The 16,428-nt window shown below is 35.4% G+C and overlaps 1 protein-coding gene and 1 long non-coding RNA gene across 3 annotated transcripts in view; one reads left to right on the top strand and one right to left on the bottom strand.

The window, feature by feature from the left end:
• RYR3 (ryanodine receptor 3) overlaps positions 1-16,428 on the top strand; it is a 234,903-nt gene that overhangs the window by 216,726 nt on the left and 1,749 nt on the right. Inside the window, exons 93-104 of the mRNA XM_040601263.1 lie at positions 226-394; positions 1,045-1,131; positions 3,412-3,609; positions 4,207-4,337; positions 7,283-7,325; positions 7,915-8,042; positions 8,966-9,026; positions 10,084-10,230; positions 12,176-12,310; positions 13,385-13,541; positions 14,639-14,703; positions 14,807-14,907. Of these exons, the coding sequence (XP_040457197.1) occupies positions 226-394; positions 1,045-1,131; positions 3,412-3,609; positions 4,207-4,337; positions 7,283-7,325; positions 7,915-8,042; positions 8,966-9,026; positions 10,084-10,230; positions 12,176-12,310; positions 13,385-13,541; positions 14,639-14,703; positions 14,807-14,907 (1,422 nt within the window). The remainder of the gene's footprint in view (positions 1-225; positions 395-1,044; positions 1,132-3,411; positions 3,610-4,206; positions 4,338-7,282; positions 7,326-7,914; positions 8,043-8,965; positions 9,027-10,083; positions 10,231-12,175; positions 12,311-13,384; positions 13,542-14,638; positions 14,704-14,806; positions 14,908-16,428) is intronic.
• On the bottom strand, positions 10,306-16,420 carry LOC121091439. 2 transcript variants are annotated; one of them, XR_005828927.1, is made up of 4 exons: positions 15,082-16,420; positions 13,770-14,362; positions 12,150-12,252; positions 10,306-11,425 (listed from the first exon to the last, which is right to left on the bottom strand). It is a non-coding gene; the product is annotated as an uncharacterized LOC121091439 (long non-coding RNA). The 2 variants fall into 2 exon arrangements; XR_005828926.1 differs by lacking the exon at positions 15,082-16,420 and having other exon boundaries at positions 13,770-14,628.

The raw sequence follows: 16,428 nt of genomic DNA, 5'->3' as shown, positions 1-16,428 counted from the left end.
TGATCTCCCCTCAACAACCCTATTCTCACATAACATTTGAAACTAAGGTCACTTTTTTCACTCTGGGTTTACTGTTTACCTCAAGTCTACTTACAGTTATTTTTCTCCCCGTGTCAAAACTAACTTTCAAAGCCAAAATTTCTGAATTAGAATTACTTTTAAATTAATGCATTTACAATACAGAAGTTTGGGTAGGTATTTTTGTTTAGATAACCTTTCTTCTAGCATGGAAGATGGTGAGAAACAAGATAAAGCAAAGGAAGTACAATCTGAGCAGCTAGAAGAGGGAAAAATGAAGAAAAAGAAGCGAAGGCATGGACAAAAAATTGAGAAACCAGAGGCCGTTATGGCTAACTTCTTCAAAGCTTTGGAAATTTATCAAACAAAAATGCTTGTAAGTTTTTCATAAATTCTTTTAGTCACTAATTTTTTATTTATGTAATATAGAACACTTGATATTGAAGGGAGAAATGTCATCATAAAAGGAATATTGGCATGAGTTTTCAAATGACTAGCTGTATTCAATCTTTTGTGATTTTTATAATACTTCAGAGTCATATAAATAGTGTTTTGTGTTTGTAATTTCTCCTGGTTTGGTCTAAGAGGACAGAAAATAACCACTTGAATTCCTTGTTAGGAGCTCCCTATCTTCCATAATCTAAATTCTAGAACCTGCAATTCTATTGTATGTAATATTTTTCTTTGTTTTTAAAAATAGCAAATTATGAACTCTCGGAAACAGTTTATTTCCAAAGCAGTTTATTCCACTATTCGAGCATTTCTTTTCCAGAATTCCTTCTAGAAAGTTTTTCTTAATATTCTGTTTCAGTCTTCCCTGTTGCAGTTTTAAGCCCATCATTTCTAATCCCGCTTATCATGAAATGGGGGAATAGGATGCCAAGAAATGCCTAGGCTTATTATAAATATGAAGGCAATACAATTATGTATTTACTTAGAAAATTTGCTGGCTACTATTCTTACGTTGATATTAGCTACAAGCCACCTCTAACTTTTTTTTATATATATTTTTTTTTTTACTTTCAGCATTACTTGGCAAGAAATTTTTATAACTTAAGGTTTCTTGCTCTATTTGTTGCATTTGCCATCAACTTTATTCTTCTATTTTACAAGGTAAGATTATGCATTGTTCTTCAAATATTTTTTGTTATTTTCAGAGGGATAGTTGATGATGGTTGCAAGGGTTGTTTAATAAAGCCTGTATATTACAAGCCCTTCAAACATGAATTAAAGCATTTAGATATGAAGTAGTTAAAATAGTATTTTAGAATTTGTTACTAAAATTTGGATATTAAACCTATTCTGTTTTTATTTTACTGAGGCTGAATGAAAAAACATTTGTTTCATTCATGCTTTATAGTTCAGCTTTTGTTTCCAGACATTTTTTCATTTACTCGGGTTATTCTGTTATTGTTTGGATTGTTAATCTCCTCATGGCAAATATCTCTGACTAAACTCAAATGTCAAAACTGTTGCTTTTTTGTCTCTCATTTGTTTTAAAGATACTCAGAGACTTAAGTTCATCTGATTATTCTCAATTATTGTATTTCTTCTTTTTCTAAAGTACCCTACTAACTACATTCAATTTTGACTGGGAAAAAATGTATACATAATTTCAGAATTAGATTAATGTCTCAATTTAACTAGATGAGCTCGTATGTTTTAGTTGTACTTATTTTGTTGTTTGGTTGGGTTTTTTTAATGCCCTTGAGGTCTGGGGTTTGGCATTTTGGGCATGTGTGCTTGCTTTATTTGATTTCTTTTTTTGTATCTTTTCATGAATTTAGTAATCACCAATGAACATCAAATGCATATTTCTTCCCATTCTATGCTTTCATGTAAGAGTGTAATTCAGTTTTCATACTTTTTTGCTCCATTTTCTTTGTTGTCATTGCCAATATGGTTGTTAGTGGCTGTTGTGATGAAGTTATTTCTATACTGGGATTGGGACTTTTAGTGATTCATATAAGCAGGCAGAATTAAAACAAGCAAGAGAAGCCTTTTCATAGTAGGCTAGAGTTCTTTTTTTTTTTTTTGTATGAAGGTTATACATCCATACTTCAAACTTAATCTTAAGATTTTACCTGCATCTAATGAGTTGTTTCAGGTTCTGGTGTATAACAAAGTAGAACATCTTGAGCAGCCTTCACTAATCTCACTCCTGAATCTTCACAACCTCTATCCGTGAAAGGTAGAATTCACTGATGAGAACTCCCATCCATACAAGCCTGATTTGTTTTCCTTTCCTTACAGATTTGAAGTCCATAAGAAAAGTCCTTATTTATCTTTATCCTGGAATCCAGCCCTTTTGATTTTCTCCTTCTAGATATAGGGTGCAAGCTGCAATAAGCTGATGAATCTTGTGTTTTCCAGTATTACATTTTCTAGTTTTGTTTTTTGCAATCAAAAACTTCATAGAAGACAAAAGCAGCTGGCTGAACATTCAGTCTAGAAGTAACTAAATCCTGATTTCAGGTATCTTGAAAAGCAACACCTACAACACGGTTATAGTCTTGGAGACAGGGCAGGTAAAGATGCAAAAGGCTCTTGAAAACTGGGTAGAATGTATGTGCACCATTCCAGGAGAAATACCATCAGGACTATTTAAGGCTCCCTTCTTGCCTCTTTCTTTCCATCCCATGTGGTTAGAGAAGATGGACTTCAAAGGTATATGCAATACGTATTTGTGCATGCCAGTCCTTTTCTCCCCTCTCTCTTGTGTTTATCAGTACAAGTCCATCTGTCATAGATAGGAAAAGGTCAGTGGGAGCCAAACAGGAGACTGTTCAGGGAGACTGAACAGGACTTCACCTTTCAGATGAAGTAGTCAAAAGAAGGGCATTTATGGCTTTTATTTTAAAGTCACTGGAAGAATTTAGTGTAGTGTGTCAGCTTTATGGCTTGGGGTATTTCTAAAATACTGATTAAATACTGTATTAATTTATAAGCTGTAAACTAAGTCATGAAAAAAATTTATGGACAATGTACAAGTTGGTATCTTAAGAATATTGTTTCTTTCTAGACTCTAGTAATCAGGAACAACATAGATTACAAAACAAACCCTAAATTCAGGCATATTATTAGATAACCCTGTCATTGCTTGGATCTTCCAAGAAATCATTTCTGCATAACTTCTTCATTGTTTGTTTTGGTTTTGTTATGGCACTGTTAAAGGAGATACTTGTAAACTGTCATATGCGTGCACTTGCTTTTTCTAGATTCCCTCTTCAGTGACATGAGATGATGTGGAGACTTCTGCTGTGAAAAAGGACATTACTGTTCAAAGCTAATGCTGTATCATCTTCCCATGAGCAGGCTTTGTCATTTGTCATTATAGTAAAGAAAAAGCTTTTAAGTTTATTGTGTGTTTTCAATGTGCTTGCATTTTCTTAGGTGACAGAAGAGCCATTTGATGAAGCAGAAGACGACTCTAATCTCTGGAACTCTTTTGATGAAGAGGAAGAGGAGGAGGGCATGGTATTTTTTGTTTTAGAAGAAGGCACAGGTTACATGGCACCTGCTCTCAGAGCACTGGCAGTTATTCATACTATCATCTCCTTTGTCTGTGTGATTGGATACTATTGCCTAAAGGCAAGTTCTGCATCTTATTACTAATCTATTACTTGTTAACGAACATCAGCTATGTCCCAGAGTGATTTTTGGAGGCAATACTGAAATACCTATTTGTACCTAGTTGCTTACAAATTCTCACTATTCAATATGTAGATGTTTTCCTCATGTTTCCTCTTGCAGAGATGGAGTTAACATTCTTCTTTGTGTGTGTTTTGGATTTGTGGTTAAAACAGTATTGGTATACACCCACTTTTGGTTATTGCTGAACAGTTCTTGCAAAGTGTGGGGGCTTTTTCTTTGCTCTGCCTACTCTGCATCTCCCAGAGAGTACGTTGGGAGGGGGCATGGCTATGACAGCTGACCTGAACAGACCAAAGGGGTATTCCATACCGTTTAATGTCATGCTCAGCAATAAAAACTGGGGCAGGGAGGGGGCAGGGCTTGACTTCCAGGGAGGTCATTGCTGACATTGGCTAGGCATTGATCTGCTTGGGGGTGGTGCTAGTGTGATAATTGGTCTTATATATTATAAAGAGCACTTAACACTGCAGGTGGATATCATGGTTTCTAAAAATATATAAACTATGACAAAGATGTCCATGGTCATTTTCATAGGTCCCTCTGGTTGTATTCAAGAGAGAAAAGGAGGTAGCTAGAAAGCTAGAATTTGACGGACTATACATAACTGAACAGCCATCTGAAGATGATATTAAAGGACAATGGGATCGCCTGGTTATAAATACTCCGTATGTAAAATTAAATGATTATATGTAAACTGTTCATAAATATTATAGTTCATTAAGCCACTGATCTAGAGCCTTCCCTGCCCACCTGCCACCTAGTTTGTCTAAAACAAAGGCATTTTTCACCTTATGTTGGATGCTACAGTATTAGATTCTAATGTGAAATCCTGTATAATCTATTTTCTAAAAACGATCATAACATGTATATTCCACCTCCTTTTTGTTTTTCTAGGCTTTGCAAGGATTGTGCGTGTTACCTCACAAGCTCTCTCCAAGACATTTCACATATTAGTCACTATTGAGAAAGTTTTAGAAAGATAACTTCCATCCTTTTCAGTGACTGTTTCACATTCATATTGTATAGCAGTATTCTCCTGCTTTTCTATCCTACTCCTAACAAAATTTGTATATGACAAGAGAAGCAAACCAAGTGTAAAATAGCAATCCCAGAATTTGAGTAAATCTGACAAGAATTGCTGTCAGGTTGTATGCATTAGCAAAAACTGCAGGAGTCATACACTGATTCTAGGGGACTCACCTGCTGTTCTGTGAGTGAATGACACAAGTGTAGGCAAGAAACAGAAAAAAACATCAGTAGGCTGTGGCAGTCTGTAAGAGTGACACTAAGAAATACAGCAAATCAACTCTCTTCTCTTGAAAAAAATGGTTTGTCTACAGGCTATTTTTCAGAATTTACTCTTTCAAAACTACTAGAATCACGTTTTGGTACTAGTATGCCTAGGCTTAGATTCCTGTCTTTCCCTAATGGTATCATTACAAAGCCACAAAGTAATTGTGGCTAGTATGCAGGTGTAAATAAGTATTTGATAAAAACAAGACAGAAAAAGTAATCAACTAAATGCATCAGAGTAACAATATGCTGCAAAATACTCACATTTCTATCTTATCAGTGATACTCAATTTTTGTACGTTATAAATAGTACCCTTAGTAATTTTCACTGAAATTAGAATGTCTAAAATATTGGAAATTCTTGAATGCTTTTTTTCCTACGCTTGAAATCTAAGGATTTTCCTTAATTTCAGTAAGAAATACAGACTAGCAACTTGTTGAAGTTAGAAGAGAAGGTAACTGGGAAACTGGAGACCTTGTTTGATTTCCAACCTGTTTCTTTAACTGTTCGTAGCAGATAGTAAGCTATCTAGATATCAAGTAAGTTTATGGTCAGCAAAAACAAGCATGAATTAATGAGATACATTGTTAGCTTTTCCCATATGACATGCTGTACAGCCTGTTCTCAGCATGTTGCACTATCTACTGAGGTTGAATAAAAGATTAAAGCTAATTTAAGCAGACTGCTCCTTCCCTCTGATGTGAACTGACTTTTGAGGTTTAGTGCAGGTACTGTACCATCAGGATAACCACTGCTGGAGGATATCCAACACTGTTTATATACAGAAGTGCTTTCTATAAGTGGGGGGGACGGGTGGGGGGAAGTAATTTAAAAGGCAAAAGAGGTACCCTGATAAATGTAGCACCATTAGATGTTTGTAGTAAAAGAGGTAGACACAAACTGGCAACATTAGAGACATACTTTGCTTAAAAGTCTGAGAAATCCAGGAAAGAAATAATACACAGCATTGGACCAGTATGTACCAGCTGAGTTACTGGAACTATTTGCTTTTATCTGGAGTAATTTCATTCAGAACTTCAATTCAGAAAAATAAAAAAGTCAAGCACTTACTTAATAGTAGTTGGAAAGTTTGCCTCATATTCCAGAACAGTGTTCTGGAATCTCATTCTTCTGATGTTAACACTTGCTTTATTTTACCAATACTGTCCTGTAGTTCAAGCAGTTCTTTTTCTTTTTTACCTTCCTGTGTATTTGCTCAACTCCATGTTACATCCAAGAAATGGGGAGAGAAAAACCTTAAATTTTGTAGTGTTTCCTGCTAATTGGCATTCTTCAAAACTGATATAATATACGGTAAGACCATCAGAACCAGGAATTCCTGGGCACTGCTGTTTATAAGACAGTTCAAGAACCATATTTCTTATGATCAAGTTGAAGATCAGGGAAACATCACTGATAAGAGAGAACACTTTTTTTTTTTTTTTTGCAGGTCAAAGCTGATGTATTTCCTAGTGTCTGTTCTAAGATCTCCCCTGGATAAAACCAGCTGCTTAATAAAATATCATGGTTGCTCACAACTCCCAAGAAAAGCAGGGAAATTTTCTATAAAAGATACCCTGAGACCTCTTCAATATTTAAGATTACTGCTCAGAGACAGATGATGCAAAATGCTTTTTAGTGGAACTGTCTTGCAGCTTTAGAATTATTTACCTTGTTCTGGGCTTTCAGATCTAGTAACAACAATATTACACACCTGAGGACAAGACTACCACTAACCTCTGTTTTTGTTGAATTATCTTTGCAATTTTCTGGTGGTATTATTATTATTTTATTTTTATTTTATTATTATTGTATTTTTTTTTAAAAAAATTATATTTGGCAAACTGTGCACTCGTTCCCAAGAGTTCAGTCTCTATTTGAAATGTAATCCAGTGAACTTAGAAATTATTTATGCTACAAGACTCCTGTTTTCCTCTGAAGTTCATTGTCCATATTGATTTTATGGTTAGGAGCAATACAATATTTAGGAGATGAATGATATTACAGTAACTACCCTGCTATTATTGAGTTGTTAGGGTCATTAGGTGATAATATTTAGCCTGCTGTCCTTTTGTAGCCAGTCATGTTTGTGGATGTGAAAAGAAAAGGTGGGGGGGGATGATATTGCAGCAAATGATGATTAATAACATGAAAAGAAACTGTTGTCATAATTCAAAGTTCAGTGTGTGAGTGAATAAAATTGTACCAGAATCTGCAGTGCTCAAGGAACATGGTGTTTTCTTTTTGGGGGGTTGTTTTTTTTTCTTTCTACTAACAAGTTAAATAACTTGAAATATCTTTGCCTTACCTATGTAGGTCCTTCCCTAACAATTACTGGGACAAATTTGTAAAACGGAAGGTAGGCTTTTTATATTTCTATTATGTTAGTCATAGCAATAATCTGTTCTTCAGTTAATTTGGGTATCTACGTGTAATACATATTTCTGTACACAAGAATATACAAACAGTTGAGAATTGAATTTTCTTTTATGGAAGTCATTGTTGTGGTAAGTGTCTCGGTGAACAGGCAGCTGCAGTGTAGGCGGGAGGAGGGAGGAAGACAGAAGGCTGTGGTTTACTTCCTAGACTCAGGCATTCGAAATAACTTTGTGCTGTCAATCAGCCCTGCAGGTCTAATTTACAGTCATTGTCATCTTTAGGATACAAAGCCCCCTCATCCCCCTAAAAAAAGAAAAACATGCCAACTTAAATGATGGCAAATTATACATAAGCTTTCAGATAATAGCCTTTAATGCTTCTATTTTCTTTTTTATGCTCCCCCTGCCTGGCTTCCTGGGCGTTCTGACTGTTCTAGTAGTGTTAATAGTGAAAGACTTTTTTGGGGGGGTTGGGTTTCGTTGTTTTTTAAATTTCTGACAACTACTGGCTGAAAGTAGAATGAATGTCACAGAGGTCTTTCTCTGAACAAAAGCTTCTTCCCTTTTCAGGTTATTAACAAGTATGGAGACTTATATGGAGCAGAGCGCATAGCAGAACTGTTGGGTTTGGACAAAAGTGCCCTCGATTTTAGTCCAGTGGAAGAGAGCGAACCAGAAGAGGCATCTCTTGTATCATGGTATGACTTCTGAACTTCACAGACAAATTATGTTTTGGCATAACTTCACTGTCAAAGACAAAACCAGATTCTATATTGAAATTGTAGTAATGTTTTCTTCTATATGGAAAATTCAAATGGAGAAGTCTTCCTAGTGTGGAAGTAAAATTAAAAAGCTTTTTGTTTGTTCTAAAACATACTTGTGTTACAAAAGCAAGAAAAAAAATCAAGTTGATGTCGAGTGATACAGTTAGGCACCATCTTATTTTAAACAATAATCAATGCAGCATTTAAAAGTTCTTTAGGTGAGACAACAGAGCTAGTTTACAAACCAAAAGACTGAAAAAGTATAATAAATATCTAGGTGCCAGGTATCTATAAAAAATTCAGAGATGATTTCCTGACTTAATCTATCAGTGACGATGACAGTTTGAAAGTATCCAAGTCCCAAATGATCTACGCTCCTACAAGAGTGGTTTCCTTGATACCTGAGGCACACAAGAATAAGGATTTCCATTTGCATGCCATCAAATGGCTAATTTAGAATCTTGCAGAAGGCATTACCTTTTCTAGTGGTAATTTTGGCAACACAGTACACCAGCCAGGACATCTATTTCTTTAATTCAAACAATTTGAGTTCCACATTTTATCACTTTTAAATGCACGTTTTCATTTTTGTAAGTCTGGAATATATCAGTATCACTCCTACTGAAATTGTTCCACCAGTTTCAATGGTTTAGAAACTGTGCATGGGTCCTCAAAGTTAATGAATACTCTCTGAAAAATGAATCACCATCTCCATCACTCAAAATATAAACAGCTAATGTATATCACCACCTTCAGCAAACAAATGTGAAGTGTCACACCTAGTTTGTTGTTTAGACTTACAGAATTCAATACCTAATTTTGACATTGATGCATTTCAAAAATTCTGTATTTCCTAGGTTAAGTTCCATTGATACAAAGTACCACGTTTGGAAGCTTGGAGTCGTTTTCACTGATAACGTGAGTATGTTAGCCTAGAAGAATGTGTTTTGATTTATTCCAAGCATGATTGTATGTCTTCCAGCATCTGCTTTTATTTTAAACAAGTATACACAAATAATACTGCATTACAAAAGCCATTTTAAAATAGGGTTTTTTTCTGTCTTGTGCTGTAGCAAATTGCTTAAATTTATGTTAGAATTTTCTTTTTGATTCTAAAGGGTGATATGCACCTCCTAACCATCAAAACAATGTCAGCATTTTGGAAGTTAATGGTACCTTCATTTAATTTTGTAGAAATCAATCTCTCAACCAAAGGTGCCTTTTCTGAAATCAAGTACAGTCTACAGAAAGTTATCCTTTTTTATTCTCAAATCATCTGTTTGATATGGTTGGTTAATTCTTTTCTTTTTTACCTTCTCCTTTGAAAGGACCACGCTTGTATTAAAATTCCTTTTTTGTGAATTCTCTTTTTGCATCCTCTTATGCATTCCCAAATGAACAAGAAGGCCAAGGTGAATCAAGTGAAGATGTATAAATTCATTGTGCACTAAAAGCACACTGAGCAATTGTTCTTCAATAAGGGTTTTCAGGTCAAAGTGGCTTCAGGTTCACTGCTTGTTAAAAGAATAAGCTGTATTATGTGCCTTAGCTTTTCTGGGTGTCCTGGTTGATGTTGTCTGAGACTTAAACAGAGTAAAGTGTCTCAAGAGTAATGCAATGCATTTTCTCTCCTCCAGAATCAGTATTAAAATTTAAAGTACTGTCTAACAAGCTCCCCAACCAAAACAATTTTAAGGTAGGGGATTTTGATGTTAATAATATATATGCTAAAGGCTGCATTTAAATATGTAAAGATAGATAGAGGTTTCATTAGCATAACTAAGCAATAAACACATGAACAGTGGTGACAATAAGAGGCAGATTAAGATAGTCCTTTTGAACATGTAAAATACATGTATTACATTCAGATTGTCATATTTTATTTCATAACCTGACTAAACCAAAGCTATATTCTGGATCCAATAATGCACATTAACACCTGCTAACATTCTGCCACTTTTCACTTTCTCTGCAGTCATTTTTATACTTAGCTTGGTACACAACTATGTCTATCCTTGGGCACTACAACAACTTCTTCTTTGCTGCTCATCTGCTGGATATCGCTATGGGTTTCAAGACATTGAGAACCATTTTGTCTTCAGTCACTCACAACGGCAAACAGGTTAGTGCTACATGCAAAGCTTTGAAAATTAATGTGTTTTGTAGCAGTACTGGGAAAAAATCTTTTGGTGCCTAGAACATATTGAAATGCAATCAGTTTTGATCATGATTGGATTAAAGAATAGATCCCATTGGTTACTCTAAAGCACATTTATGACATGTTAAATCCTATGAAATGCTAATAATCTATATGCACAGAGTGCCAATAGCTAAATATTTTGCACACAACAGAAAAATATGTAATTCTAGAAAAATACAGAAGTATGAATTATGACCTAACCAGCTCCTTCTCTATGCTCAGTGATGAACTGATTGGTGATAACTAATACGAATTCACAATCTTTCCTTAGCTACAGCAGTAATAATGATCTGGGCACTGAGATTTCAATACTTACTTTGTAAAAATGGGCTTATTAAGAACATGCTTACAGGTGGGGGCATTCTGCACTGTGGAATATATTTATGTGTCATCTTTTCATACAGTGATCAGATTAATAAAAACTACTTCCAAAACTAATTTTTTGAAACTTATGCAGGGAATAATTCTCTGATCTCTAAAGGCTCTGTGTTCCTAGCTAGCATACCAAGAAAACCAAGCTTTTCACTAACATGCTTTTTAACTTACACATACGAAATCTAAATGAACTTTTAATTTCAAACATACACATTCCATTACCTCTTAAATGTAGTAACACACACTCTAAGCCCACTCTTACACACTTTAAACCACATGTTTCAGAAAAGGCATAAGAACATCCCCCTAGCTTAACTCTGAAAGATCCTTTGTGTTTGCTTAATCCTTTCTTTCAGCAGAAATCCACCAATGGAAGTTTCTTCCCTTATCAGGAAAGGAAGTTTCTAAAATAGTACATATGACAATGTTTTCAGTATCATTGCACAAACAAATGAAATCTCTCTTTCCACCCCCTTTATTTTCCTCCAGGATGACCAAAGTCATATTAATTTAAATGTAATGACTGATACATTTTATGAGACATTTCTAAATTTAATACTTAAAATTGAGCATAATTGACAAGACTGTTTTAACTCAAGACTGCAGCTTTTAGCATACATTCATAAAAAGTGAAAATTAGTTTTTCTAATCCTGTTGTCTTTCTTGCTAGTAGACAGGAACACTGAAAAACAGCTGCAGATTTTCCAGTTGAAACGTTCACCTTGCAAGCATCCTTACAGATCTGCAGAAAGTGATAAATTGACAATCAGCTCATTGTTCAGTACTCTTACATTTCTTTTAAAAAGAGTAATACCAATTGTTGCACTTATAAAAATATGTAGCCTTCAGTAACTCCTCTCCAGGGCTGCATCTTCTAATGTCAACTCCAACAAACAATATAATCTAGTCTCATTAACTGTTAAACTTTTTCACCTAAGGATTTTATTTGCTTAAAAGCAGGACTTGGAAATAACCTACTCTTAGGTTATCTAAAAAATTTTCTATTTACTTTATCGATGGCTTTGCTAACCAGCTTTATAACAGAAAATAGACTATGCTAAGTCATAGTAAGTGTGAGCTGAAATTATTTATGAAATTAACTAAAGGTGTTTATTTTTATCATTTAATTTTCACTGTATATCCAGTTTTTCAAGTTACTAGAGTTTAAATTTTAAATTAAATAGTGGAAACATCGTTTCAGCGATATATAGTTTGTATGCACATAGCTCATAAGGATGGAAACAACTTCATTTTCTTTGTACTGTTTTTCCCTTGATTTTCACATGACAGCAGGATAAAGTAACACCTCTATGCTGATCCGAGCAATAGGGAGACTTCAAAGCTATCATAACTGCTACCTGTAGTTTCGTTGTTAGAAAATGTACGATAAGATACATTTTTCAACACTTAAGGCTATGCATTGAACTATAGCGTATCTCTTCTGACAGAATGAAATTGAAACCTACTTTCATGTCGTTGTCTCCATACACAGCTTGTGCTTACTGTTGGACTCCTTGCTGTAGTAGTTTATCTTTACACTGTTGTGGCGTTCAACTTCTTCCGCAAATTCTACAACAAAAGTGAAGATGAAGATGAACCAGACATGAAATGTGATGACATGATGACGGTAAATAAAACATCATTAGCATGCTTCAAATTTCATCCTGAATTTTCAAATGAATACTTGAGATAAAATGATAAGCAAGGAGGGATGGATTTTTGTTAAATCCATGGCTGTTGTCTTGTTGCTATATGTCATTTCAAAAATGGGAATGGTCTTGAAATTCCCTCTGCATTCTCCAGTGGTCTAAACTCAACAGTAGATAGACAACACACACCAGTACAGGAATATAGTCTGGATTTTTCTCCAAAATACTGTGGTGTATCATTTGCTGCAATACTTTAAAACAATGGCTCGGCTTAGAGATTTCTGTTATTTTTAACCCACATTGTGTGCCTGAAGGTGGTTTACCAAATTTTGTAGCTGATTCATACAGAAACATCAGTAGTATATTGCTCCAGCAGAAGATTCCTTTCAAATATACTTACATAACTTAAATATCCAGATTTTTGAAGATTTTTCCATGAAGACTTGTACATTCAAAAAACTATGACACACAGCAACATTTTTGTAAAGTGATCTCTTATGCATTGAATGCAGGCTGTTTCCCAGATCATAAATAATTTACAGTATACTAAACCAGACATCTAGTAGTGCAAGATGAAACTATCCAGAAACCACCTAAACACAGATAGATCTACCCACTGTGAATATGTCACTAATTATTTTATGGCAATATTTGCCAATGTATCTAAACTGTTTTACAAGGATTTTCATCCTCTGCTTACTAAGAGCAAGCTAGAACCTTAGGAATTCATATAAGGGGTAGAATACAGTTGTACAGTAATAAATACAATAAGAATGCCCCCCAAATGGTCTTAGTCTACAAGACCTAGGGAGTGGGGGGAGGGTAACAGCTGATGCTGACTCCCTATCTGTAAGTGTACTTGAAGATGTAATCATGTTATTTAAGACAATAGCAGATTTTTGGTGCAGTGTGTGTGATATATGAGGAATGACATTATGTGCTCTGTGTTACTATAACTTGTGAAGAGAATTAGCAGAGCAGAATCACATAACACAAAATAAAGACAGAATCATTCATGGTAAATATATCTGAAATTTTCCTCTTTCTTTTAGTGTTACCTGTTCCACATGTATGTGGGTGTAAGAGCTGGTGGTGGCATTGGAGATGAAATTGAGGATCCTGCTGGAGACCCTTATGAAATGTACAGAATTGTCTTTGACATCACATTTTTCTTCTTTGTCATTGTTATCCTACTGGCCATTATTCAAGGTACCATCACTTACCTTAGTAGAGACTTCTAGAATTTAGTTTACCTACGTTCTGCAATGTATTTAAACCATACTTGTGTTTGAGGTGAATTTAGCAGTATTGCTGTAAAGACTTCCTTCTGAGCTGATAAAATAATTAATTCTGAAAGTAATAATTTTATACTTAATTCATAAACAATGTATTGTCTCAAGTACTACGCAAAGACAAAGCACAGGAAACATAACTTACCTAGGTTACAGTGTTCATAACACTTTGACAATTGTCCAGCAATGATGCAGCTTGTGCAGGATCACTGTTCTTCCTCTAATGAACATTTAAACATGGAAAGCCTTGCTGTAGACGCTCTTTACACATTTAGCCTGGAACCACCACAGCTGGCTGGGGAATGGAGACTTTTCCCCTTGGAAAGGGGAAACAGAGAATGTCACCGTGGCCAGACACCCATTTCCTCCTTTCTTTAGAAGAGGATTTGCAGTTTTAATTAGTTTGCAGTTGTGATTTACAAAGAAGGAGACCCCTCTTCAAGGACTGTCAGTATTCGACGCATGATATGAACTGACCTGAGGCTGTTAGGAAAAAACACCTTTTTAAAGCAGTCTGGTAGCAAAGCAAAAAATCTAATACTGAGGAAAAAGTTATGAATGTCACAGTTCCCAAATGATCCAACTCTATTTCAGTATGTTGGAAGTGAAGGAATAATGCTTCAAATGTGAAGCAGCATCACAAACTGTCTGAGGGGCTGTGGGAGCAGCGTCATCTTGTTGAGCAAAAGCTGGGATACCAGAATTCCACCAGATGAAAAATGAAAATTAAATTCTTTCCTGGGAATAAAAGAAATGAGATTATTGAAGCTTGACTTGACCATAAGTATGGAAAACCCTTTCCCCACTCTCAAGATTGTACTTCTGTGTAAGAGAAATTCTTATTGCTAGGAGTGCAGTGTAAACAAATGTTAGATGTCTGGAAATAGACAGATTGTAACTTGAATTGTTCAACCTAGACCTAAGTACGCTAAACTCCAAAGACAGTGGAGGATGTCTGACAGACATTACTTATTGCTTAGTACTAAAGTGTTGCTGCTTTTCCATTTGGAATAGGTCTGATTATTGATGCTTTTGGTGAATTAAGAGACCAGCAAGAACAAGTGAGAGAAGATATGGAGGTATGAGTAAGCACACTACATTTTTCATTACTTATTCATCTAGATTGTTACCAGTTACAATAGTGTCTTTGAGCTTGTTTGTAACCATAACTTGTGTTTCCAGACCAAATGTTTTATTTGTGGAATTGGCAATGACTATTTTGACACAACCCCACATGGCTTTGAAACACATACTTTGCAAGAACACAACTTGGCAAACTATCTGTAAGTATATTTTACTATTGGAACTACAATAGAGAGACTTTCAGCTCTAGAGTAATTTAGGTGCACACATTGCTGATAATCCTAAGATAGAATTCTGTAGAACTATAATATTTAATTTCCTCTCTGGTCTCCCCTCCTCTAGTCCACACTGCTGGTTATTTTTAAAGTGCTTACCTTACACATGAGCTGCCTTAGTGGAATGAGACCCGGAGGCACACTGACTCCTTATTCCTCTGGAAGAAAACCCACATATGTGGAATGACAGGGAACAACAGTTTAATAAGTTGGTTTAGTTTGGAAGTTTTGATTATGACTTCTGGGAGCTTGTTAACATTGATGAGACCATGGAAAATTACCCTTAATTTGAAAAAAGAAAACCCAAAACAAAAAAACTCCAACCAACCAACAAGGCGTTTCTGGAAGATTCCTGAAAGATAAGCTACAATGAATAATGTACAAGTCTGATCCTATAGTTCTTTAGTGATAGCGCATCTTTCTGAAACCTCAAAGCAATTGGGAGTTGTATGTGTTTAGACTATTGTTCAGACTCCCAAGGCAGTGATCAAAGAGAATATTTAAAAAGTTAATTTGGTGGCATTAGTTACTCATATAACAATGATAATTATATAAGCATTGTGCCAACAGAACCAAAGGAGCCAAACTGGTGGTATATTATAGAGGTCTGGCTTTGGAATACTGCATCTGGACTTTTTTTTTTTTTTAAATTTAAAGAGTAGTGCCTCCTGCAACAGAGGCTGCATTATTCCTTGCATAGCAAGTGACACTGCAAAAATCAATGCACGTTTCTTTGTGAGGCAAATTTCCATTAACATCCAAGATTTTCTTACTATATTGAACTGCTTACCTGGTATATGGGGACCTGTCATTCACAGTAAATTGAAAATGGCCCTTTCCTTAATATTAGAACATATAGTGAACAATCTAACCAAAGTCAGTAGATATTACTTTCTTTACCGTGAGAGCACATACCAAGTTTAATTCCAAATGCACTGCATCAGAAGTGGCTAACCAAGAGCTGTGTGACATACAGACAGTTGTTAGTACTCTACAGCCTTCCTAATTAGTTCAAGCTCTTTACACTTGAGTGAGCACACCTCTCTGAGATAGATAGGCTCAGCCTAGGAGCTGTATGGCATGAGTGTTTGGAAAGCCACGCTTTTAACTTCTTGTATCATAGCCATGGTAACTTCTACCAAGGTGAGATGTTGGAGCATACGTGTATAGGAGGTGACACATACCTAATTTGGGTATTGCTCCTAGCACTGAAATGAAGAAAATGCTAAAGCACATTTCTCCACCTTTACAGATTTTATATGTTAGCACTTCCGTGAGAGATGTGCTGGAGGGTAGAATTTTCTCCTTTAACATAAGCACTTTAGATGCCTAGCAATGTCATTACTTTGCTGGTTGGCATAATCTCCCTCACATGTCCCAGCCTAGGAAAGGTTAGGCAGACATGTTAAGTTTTCTGCATTAATACCTGCTTCATGTGCTTTTTTC

This window comes from Falco naumanni, chromosome 7 (assembly GCF_017639655.2).
Source record: "Falco naumanni isolate bFalNau1 chromosome 7, bFalNau1.pat, whole genome shotgun sequence".
NCBI lineage: Eukaryota > Metazoa > Chordata > Aves > Falconiformes > Falconidae > Falco > Falco naumanni.
The sequence above is the reverse complement of the archived record's forward strand: the minus strand, read 5'-3'. Positions and strand labels throughout refer to the sequence as shown.